The sequence below is a fragment of the Monoraphidium neglectum genome, assembly GCF_000611645.1.
Source record: "Monoraphidium neglectum strain SAG 48.87 unplaced genomic scaffold scaffold02315, whole genome shotgun sequence".
Lineage (NCBI taxonomy): Eukaryota > Viridiplantae > Chlorophyta > Chlorophyceae > Sphaeropleales > Selenastraceae > Monoraphidium > Monoraphidium neglectum.
Window position 1 is genome coordinate 1,433 of NW_014011313.1, and position 8,718 is coordinate 10,150.

Genomic DNA, 8,718 nt, shown 5'->3' on the forward strand with positions numbered 1-8,718 from the left:
CCGCGCCCCCCGGGCCGCCCGCCGGCGGCGGCCGCGGCGGTGCGGCGCCGGCGGCGAGCGCGGCGGCTGGGGAGGAGGCGGCGAGGCCGGCAGTGGGCTTCAGGAACTCGAGGCTGTGGCGGGCGATGCTGGCGCGGGTTGGGGATATCACGATGGGCGCGTCGGGGCCGACGAGGATAGCGACGGCCGCGGCGCCGAAGAAGCAGCCGAGGGGGCCTGGTGGGGTGTGAGGGGCGGCGCGGCAAAGGGGGAGCCGGCGTCGGTGGTGCATCCAAGGGCGCCCGCCGTGAGGGGGGCGAGGGCAGGGAGCGGGGCTGGTTATCATGGCAGGATGTCACCAGGAGCTGCAGACCGACACGACCTAACAAACAGCATCTCCGCCGGCCGCCCTGCCGAAACGCCGCACTTGCTCATACCACCAGCAGGCTGGCGGGCGCCCTACGTGCGCTGCACCGTCCGCGTCGAACGTGCAGATGCAGCGGCCCTTGTCCCTTTCCCTGCTTTCTCGCGCAAAAAAGTACAGGCAGACACGGCCGGTCCTCTCCAGCCCACCGTCTGGGTGCATCGACGCGGTGTCCGTCGTGACCACCACGGCCCAGCGCCCGTCCCACGCCTCGGACTCCACCCAGGCCAGCGCGTTGAGCAGCGCCGCGACGCCGCCGTAGCAGGCGTGCACCACGTCGGCGCCCTCCAGCTGGGCGCCCGCAGCGGGGAAGAGCTGGAGCAGGTAGGATCTGATGGACTTGGCGCGGTCGACGGACGACTCGGTGCCGACCTGTGGACAGAAGTTTTTTTGGAGGGAGAAGCGTGGGCGTCGGGGGCGAAAGCGAGGGGGCAGTTGCGGAAGGTGCAGCGGCGGGGGAATGCGGAGAGGGCGCAAGCTGCGGATAGGGTGGGGGCTGGCGGCGTCTGAGAGGGGGATAGGGTGAATGCAGGGCTGTGGCAAGGATCGGCGCTGAGCGAGGGGGTGGCGCGATGCCGGCGGCCAGCTCGCCAGGGGATGGTGGCTGGAAACAAGTCTGGCGGCCCAGACGGGCTGACACATGCAGCGGCGCCGCACCTCCAGGCGCCCCACGCTGGCCGCGGGCACGCCGTGGCGCTCCATCAGGCGCGCCACCGCCGTCAGCGCCATCGACACCACGTCCTCGTCGGCGCCCGGGAACGACAGCTCGTGCAGCCCCAGGCGGCGGCTGAACTTGCCGGCCAGGCCGCCGCCGGCGAGGCGCTCAAACTCCTCCATGGAGGCACGGTTGCCGGGGACGTAGGCCTCGATAGCGTGGATGCCCGCCAAGGCGCCGCCGGGGGCCGCCGCGGCGGCGGTGACCGCGGCCGACGCCGCGGGGGCCTTGGCGGCGCCGCTGTCGACCGCCGCGGCAGTGTTTGTGTCGATGGCGGCAGCAGCGACGGCGGCCGGGGCCGGCGGGGGCGGCATGTCTGCGGCCGCGGACGGCGTCGGCGTCACCGGCGGCTCGAGCGAACCCGCCGCCGGCAGGCCCCTGCCCTCCGCCGCCGGCGGGTGGCTGCCGGCCTTTGACGCCGCTTGCGGCGGGGCCAGGGCTGGGGCCGCGGCTACGGGAGGCGCCGCGGCAACCGCCTGGCCGGGAGCAGCGGTCCCGCGCGCGCGGCCGGCCGCCGCGGCCGCCTTATTGGCGCGGATCAGCTCCGGTCGGAACGATCCCTCCCTCAGGCACCTCCCCGCCGCCAGCGCCTCCGCCTCGAGCGCCGCGCCGCTGCCGCCGCCGCCTCCGGCGGCCGCGGCGCGGCGGTATAGCGCCATCGTCTCCGCCACGCCCCGCGGCGGCGCCGCCGCAACCTCGGCTGCGAGCCGCAGGGCACGGTCGAGCGCTGAGGGCTTGTCAGGCGCGACCTCGTGGATGAGGCCGGCGGCAGCCGCCTGCTGCGCCGTCAGCGTCGCATCAGACAGGTAGAGGCCCATCGCGCCTGGCAGCGACACCGCGCGCGTCAGCAGCTGCGGCCTGTCGGGGCGGGGCGAGCATGAGGGAGGGGTTGATTAGGAGGTGGATGCTGTGGGTGTGAACCGTGGCTGGGGGCGCTTGTCAATGCGACACCGGCCTTTGCTCCCGCGGGAAATTGCAGGGCCGGGTCCAGGGGCAGGGCGCGCGGGCTGCAGACGGGTCAAAGGGGAGGGCGCAGGCGGGGGCACGGCGCGGGCGGCGGCGCGGCGGAGCTCACAGGCCGAACAGCGGGCTGGTGCCGCGGCTGAGGTTGCCGTAGCTGGCGGGACAGGGACAGGGGTGGTTTGCATGGATTTTCAGTGAGCAGCTGGAGGCCTGGATGCGTCCGTGTGTGCGTCCATGATGGGGTGGCCGGGGCTCCAGGCTGCCACACTCTTGCGGCGCAAGCTGCCAAAATTTGGGACAAGCTGCCCACCTTGAGTGCGAGCACGGCCCAGGAGGCGGCGCACGCGCGCGGACGTGGCGGCCCAGGAGTTGCACACAAGCACAAATTCAGGGGCTTTGCCCCCACCCACACTCCCCAAGCCCTTTGCTTGTTGTTTCCTGTGCATTTTCCAGCCCTGCCTGCCCCGCCCACCAGAACGTGGCATCCTCGGCAGCGACCCTCCAGTCCGCGTGCAGCGCCAGCGCCACGCCGCCGCCGGTCACCGCGCCGTGCGCGACCGCCAGCACCGCCACCGGCAGCCGCGAGATGCGCGCGACGCACCGCGACAGCGCGAGCGCCGCCGCGGCGCCGGGCAGCAGGCCGCCGGCGGCGCGCGCTGACTCAGCGTAGGAGAGGTCCATGCCGGTGCAGAAGTGGGCGCCGGCACCGTGGATTACGAGGGCTGACAGGTCGGCGGCGCGCGCCTCGACGGCGTCGAGCGCGGCGGACAGGCCCGCGGAGAAGCGCGGGTTCATCGCGTTGCCTGCGGGGGGGCAGGGCGGGGTGCAGGGGCGTCGGCGGCGGCGCGGCGGCGCTCAGCTGTTGCGGGGCTGCGGACCACATGTGTCAGTGCGTGAGACGCGCGGGCGCGCGGACGGCGTGCAGCTGCCGTTGGCCTGGCCGTCCGCCCGTCTGTGGGGGCCCTGCGGCTCACCCGTGGTCGGCATGTTGAGCTCCAGGACAGCCACTCTGGGTTGAGGGAACGTCACCACCACCGCGTCGCCGCGGCCCAGGACGGCCGCCTCCCGCGATCTTGCGTCGGCCGTGACCATGGCACCCGCGAGCAGACCCTCATCTATGCTGCCGGCGGGCAGCCGCTTCGCAGCTGCGAGCAGCGCCGGCTGCCGCCGCGCGAGCCGGGCCGCGGCGGCGCGCAGCGCGGCCTCGGCCTCCGGCAGCGTGGCGCACACGGCGTCGACGAGGCCAAGGGCTTCGGCCTTGTGCGCGGGCAGCGCATCGCAGGTGAGCCCCATACGGCGGATCGCCGCAGGCGGGAGGCGGCGGCGGAGGGCGTAGGAGACTACGCCGGGCAGCAGGCCGCGGGACAGCTCGGGCAGGCTGAAGGTGGCGTCTGGGGAGGAAATGCAAGGGGGGTGGGGGAGGTCGAGGAAAGGGTGAGTGAGAGGGCGGGGCCGCGGGTAGGAGCGGTGGGATGGGGTTGGTGATCAGGGGCGCAGGGCCGAACACACCATAGGCCCTGCGTCTGCCACTTGCAACACTGTTTAGTGGGCTGGGGGCTGGTGGCAGCAGCAGCAGCAGCAGCAGCAGCAGCAGCAGCAGCAGCAGCGGCAGCAGCAGCAGCAGCGGCAGCAGCAGCAGCAGCGGCAGCAGCAGCAGCAGCAGCAGCAGCAGCAGCGGTAGCAGAAGAAGAAACATCCAAGGTCAAAGACATCGGTTTCACGACGGCCGCGCACCCGCAGTGGCAATAACAACGTCCGCCATCGCCGGCAGCAGCAGCCCGCCGCCGGCCGCGCGGCCGGCCACGAGGCACAGGGTCGGCATCTCCCGCGCCTCGAGCGCCTCTGCCAGGGCCCCGAATTCAAGCAGCGCCTCTTCGAACGCCGCACCGACAGCCGCGGCGCCGCCCATTCCTCCTGCCGCCGCCGCGGCCGCGGCAGCGGCGGCGGCGCCGTCGGCGTCCCACCCGAGGCAGAAGGCCTGGGGGGATGCGCCGCGCAGCACCAGCACTGACCGTTCGTGTGCGCGCACGGCCGCGGACAGAGCGCGCAGTGCGCCCAAGCCGAGCGCAGGCGCCTCCAGCCAGACCGTCACAACGGCCGCGGCGCCGCCGGCGGCGACCTCCACCCTGACGCCGTCGCCCCCGCCGGCCGCGGCAGCTGCACCCGCGTCGGCTTCTGCCGTCGAGCCGGGCGCACCCATCCAGGAGCGCCCGTCGCGTGGCGTCGCGTCGTCCTCGTCCTCTGCTGAGGCAAACCCGTCCTCGGATCCCTCCTCGTGTGCCTCCTCATGGTTTCGGGCAAAATCGCTGCCCGGCCACAAGGTCGCCTCGGGGCCCTGGTCGGCGCGGGCGGCCTCCGCTGCGAGGGGAGCAAAGACGCTCACATTCAGGCCACGTTGCGGCTGCGGCTGCTGCTGCTGCTGCTGCTGCTGCTGCTGCTGCTGCTGCTGCTGCTGCTGCTGCTGCTGCTGCTGCTGTTGCTGCTGCCAATCCAAGCCAATCGCCACGCCACTGGCACCGTTACTGTGCGCAAAGCTGCCCGTCGTGGTGGCGCCGCTTGCTGCAGCTGCGGGTTGCGCCGGCGCCGCCGAATCCCAGCTGATTGCAGGACGCGTCATTGCAACATCCATCACAGCTCCGTCGGGCCTCCCATCGCCACCGCTGTTGCTGACCACGGGCAGCGCGGCCAGCAGCCCGGCCAGCGTCATGCCGCCCAGCAGGTCAAGCTGCTGCAGCGAGGAGCCGTCAGTGGGGCTGTCGACGCCGCCAGTGCCAAACTCGTGCGCCGCCCAGTTGGCCAGCTCCACCGCGCCCAGCGAGTCCAGCCCCAGGTCTGCCAGGGGCTCGTGGTCAGAGATGGCCTCAGGTGCGCAGCCCAGCAGCGCTGCCAGCTTGGCCACAACCGCGGCGCGGCGCTCAGCCGCTGCTGCACCGCTGCGAGCACTGGTAGCTGCGGCGAAGCCGGCATGCACACCATTGCCGTCTCCACCAACTGCAAGGGAGGCAGCTTCAGCCGCTGGCGCCTGCTGCTCCCAGCTTCCGTTGCTGCTGCTGTTAAAGGCGCCCCCAAAGCCGGCAGGGCTGGCAGCAGCGGGCGCCCATGCTGAGGCTGCCGTGGCGCTGGGTTGAACTGCGTCATCCGTCTGCCTAGCGCCGCCGCTGGTGCTGCTCAAGGATGAGGGCAGTGCTGTCAGCAGCCCCGCCAGCGTCATGCCGCCCAGCAGGTCGAGCTGCTGCAGCGAGGAGCCGTCGCTGGAGCTGTCACCGCCGCCAGTACCAAACTCGTGTGCCGCCCAGTTGGCCAGCTCCACCGCGCCCAGTGAGTCCAATCCCAGGTCTGCCAGGGGCTCGTGGTCAGAGATGGCCTCAGGTGCGCAGCCCAGCAGCGATGCCAGCTTGGCCACGACTGCGGCGCGGCGCTCGGCGTCTGCAGCGCCGCTGGGAGCCCTGACTGTGGACACGACTGTGGCGTGCGGCACGCCTCCGCCAAACGTGACAGAGGCAGCTGCAGCCGCCGCAGTTGCCTGCTGCTCCCAGCTTCTGTTGCTGCTGCTGTTCAAAGCGCTGCTCGCAAAGCCAGCCGGGCTGGCTGGGGGGGGCGCCCATGCCGGGGCCGCCGCAACGCTGGGTGCAACGGAGTCCTGTTCGGCGTCGACGCTGCTGCTGTTGCTGACAGCCGGCAGTGCAGCCAGCAGCCCAGCCAGTGTCATGCCGCCCAGCAGGTCGAGCTGCTGCAGCGAAGAGCCATCGCTGGGGCTGTCGACGCCGTCCGTGCCGAATTCGTGTGCCGCCCAGTTGGCCAGCTCCACCGCGCCCAGTGAGTCCAGCCCCAGGTCTGCCAGGGGCTCGTGGTCAGAGATGGCCTCAGCGGCGCAGCCCAGCAGCGCTGCCAGCTTGGCCACGACTGCGGCGCGGCGCTCGGCCACTCCTGCATGAGTGACCACAAAGCCGGTGCCGGCTGCCGTTCCTGCAGCAGGAGCCTCCACGGCAGCTGTTGGCTGCTCAAGTATCACGCTGCTGGCCAGGCTGCTACTGCCGCTGCTTTGGGCGCCTATCGCTGAGCTGGCTGGGCTGGCTGTGGCAGGTGCCCATGCAGGGGAATCCATGCCGCTCTCTCTGACTGCGGCGCCCGGCTTGGCAGCACCGCCGCTGCTGTTGACGCTGCCGCCGCTGCTTGCGGGTAGCGCAGCGAGCAGCCCCGCCAGCGTCATGCCGCCCAGTAGGTCAAGCTGCTGCAGCGAGGAGCCGTCAGTGGGGCTGTCGCTGCCGCCAGTGCCAAACTCGTGCGCCGCCCAGTTGGCCAGCTCCACCGCGCCCAGTGAGTCCAGACCCAGGTCTGCCAGGGGCTCGTGGTCAGAGATGGCCTCGGGGCTGCAGCCCAGCAGCGCTGCCAGCTTGGCCACGATTGCGTCGCGGCGCTCGGCTGCCATGGCTCCACTGCTAGCCTCGACGATGGGTCCGGCATAAGCCTGTACACCGCTGGCGACGGCTGCTGCTGCTCCTGAGGCGGCTGGCACCTGCGTCTGCTGCTCCCAGCTGCTGCTGGGGTTGCCGTAATCGCCGCCCACATGGCTGCCTGTAGCTGACGCCCAGGCCGCTGGCTCCAAGCTGTCTGCTGATGGGACCACGCCCTGCTCCGCCACGCCGCCACCGTCAGCCGGCAGCGCGGCCAGCAGCCCCGCCAGCGTCATGCCGCCCAGCAGGTCAAGCTGCTGCAGTGCAGAGCCGTCGCTGGGGCTGTCGCTGCCGCCAGCACCAAACTCGTGCGCCGCCCAGTTGGCGAGCTCCACTGCGCCCAGCGAGTCCAGCCCCAGGTCTGCCAGGGGCTCGTGGTCAGAGATGGCCTCAGGTGCGCAGCCCAGCAGCGCTGCCAGCTTGGCCACAACCGCGGCGCGGCGCTCAGTCGCCGCAGCACCGCCATGGACGGCGGACGAGGCCGTTGGTCCCGGGTTGGCGGCATGCGGAGTAGCAGCCGTGGCTGCAGGCGGCGCCTGCTGCTCCCACGCCACGCTGCTGGCCAGGCTGCCCCCGCTGCTGCTAAGGAAGCCCCTTTCAGAGCCGGCGGGGCTCGCCGTGGCAGGCGCCCATGCCGGGGTGGCCGCGCCACTTGCTGGGTCGTCGCTGCTTGGCGCGTGCTTGTCAGCGCCGCTGCTGCCGTTGCTAACAGCTGGCAGCGCAGCCAGCAGCCCAGCCAGCGTCATGCCGCCCAGCAGGTCGAGCTGCTGCAGGGCAGAGCCGTCGCTGGGGCTGTCGCTGCCACCAGTGCCAAACTCGTGCGCCGCCCAGTTGGCCAGCTCCACCGCGCCCAGTGAGTCCAGCCCCAGGTCTGCCAGGGGCTCGTGGTCGGAGATGGCCTCAGGGGCGCAGCCCAGCAGCGCTGCCAGCTTGGCCACAACCGCGGCGCGGCGCTTCGCATCTGCAGCGCCGCTGAGGGCGGCCACGGCAGGTGCGTTCTGAGCCTGTCCACCGCGGCCAGCATTCACGTGTGCAGGCACAGCCCCATCAAATGCCACTGCTGCCGCAGCAGCAGCAGCAGCAGCAGCAGCAGCCGCGCTCGCCGCAGCCGCGGCAGCAGCCGCCTCGACCGCGGCCTGCGCGAAGATGCCCTCTTGCAGGAGCGCCAGCGGCGCCAGCGCGGCCGCTGGGGGCTCGGCAGCCCCGACGCCGACGGCACCGGCCGGCGATGCGTCGTCCTGTAGCAAGTGCTGGAGGTAGCCGTACACCATGTGCCGCTGCTCGCCCCCCGCTGGCGGGCAGCGCGGCAGAATGGCTGCCGGCCGGCCCGCCTGCTGCGCGCCCGGCTCGAGAAGCCGCAGCAGCAGCCCGGCCACGTCGCGCGCAGCCATGTCGCGCAGCCCGATGACCGCCAGGTGCTTCCGCGCGTGCAGCACCTCGCCCGCATTGGCCCAGGCGCTGACAAAGCCGGAGCCCGAGACGGCGGGCAGGTCCACCACCGCCGCCGGCAGGCCCAGCGCCCAGCGCAGCTGCGCGACGCCGGCGAGCGCCTGGTTTGCCATTACGTAAGACGCCTGCCGCACCATGCCGCTGACGCGCCCGAAGCTGCTGGCCAGCAGGAACGCGCGCACCGGGTGGCCCGCGGTCGCGGCGTGCAGGTTGAGCGCGCCGTCGGCCTTCACCGTGAATGCGGGGTGGCCGCGTGGGTGCGGCTTGGCGGTCGAGTCGGAGCTGTAGGCGGTCGCGAAGTGCGCCACGCCCTCGATCGCGCCGCCCGCGCCTGCCAGCGCCGCCCGCACCGCCGCGGCGTCGGAGACGTCGCAGGCTGCGACCGAGAAGCGGGCGCCGTGGGCGGCGCGGAGGGCGTCCAACAGCGCGGCCGCGGCGGGCGAGAGGCCGGCCGCGCCGCGGCTGCCGAGGAGCAGGAGGTTGCGCGCGGTGCCGCTGGTCACCAGGGCCGACGCGAACTCCAGGCCGACGCCGCTGGTGCCGCCTGTAACGACGAACACACCCGAAAATTGGCTTCCGGCCGGCGGCGACGCTTGAGGTGGCGCCGCCGTGGGGCCTGTCGCCGCAGCCTGTGCGGTCTCGCGGGCAAGCCGCATCAGCGCCGCCGCGCGCCCTGGCGCCGGCGCAGGCGGCGCCGGCCGGGGCGTGCGCGCCGGCGCGAGCGCGGCCGCGGC

At 72.8% G+C, this 8,718-nt stretch overlaps 1 protein-coding gene across 1 annotated transcript in view; it reads right to left on the reverse strand.

Annotated features, from left to right (window-relative positions):
• Nucleotides 1-8,640, reverse strand: part of MNEG_10441 (hydroxymethylglutaryl-CoA synthase) — a gene marked incomplete at both ends in the record, with an annotated part of 10,024 nt that extends 1,384 nt beyond the window's left edge. Inside the window, 7 exons of the mRNA XM_014041087.1 lie at nt 108-216; nt 553-775; nt 1,061-1,976; nt 2,194-2,235; nt 2,554-2,884; nt 3,056-3,472; nt 3,816-8,640. Of these exons, the coding sequence (XP_013896541.1) occupies nt 108-216; nt 553-775; nt 1,061-1,976; nt 2,194-2,235; nt 2,554-2,884; nt 3,056-3,472; nt 3,816-8,640 (6,863 nt within the window). The remainder of the gene's footprint in view (nt 1-107; nt 217-552; nt 776-1,060; nt 1,977-2,193; nt 2,236-2,553; nt 2,885-3,055; nt 3,473-3,815) is intronic.
• Between the last annotated feature and the right edge of the window lie 78 nt (nt 8,641-8,718).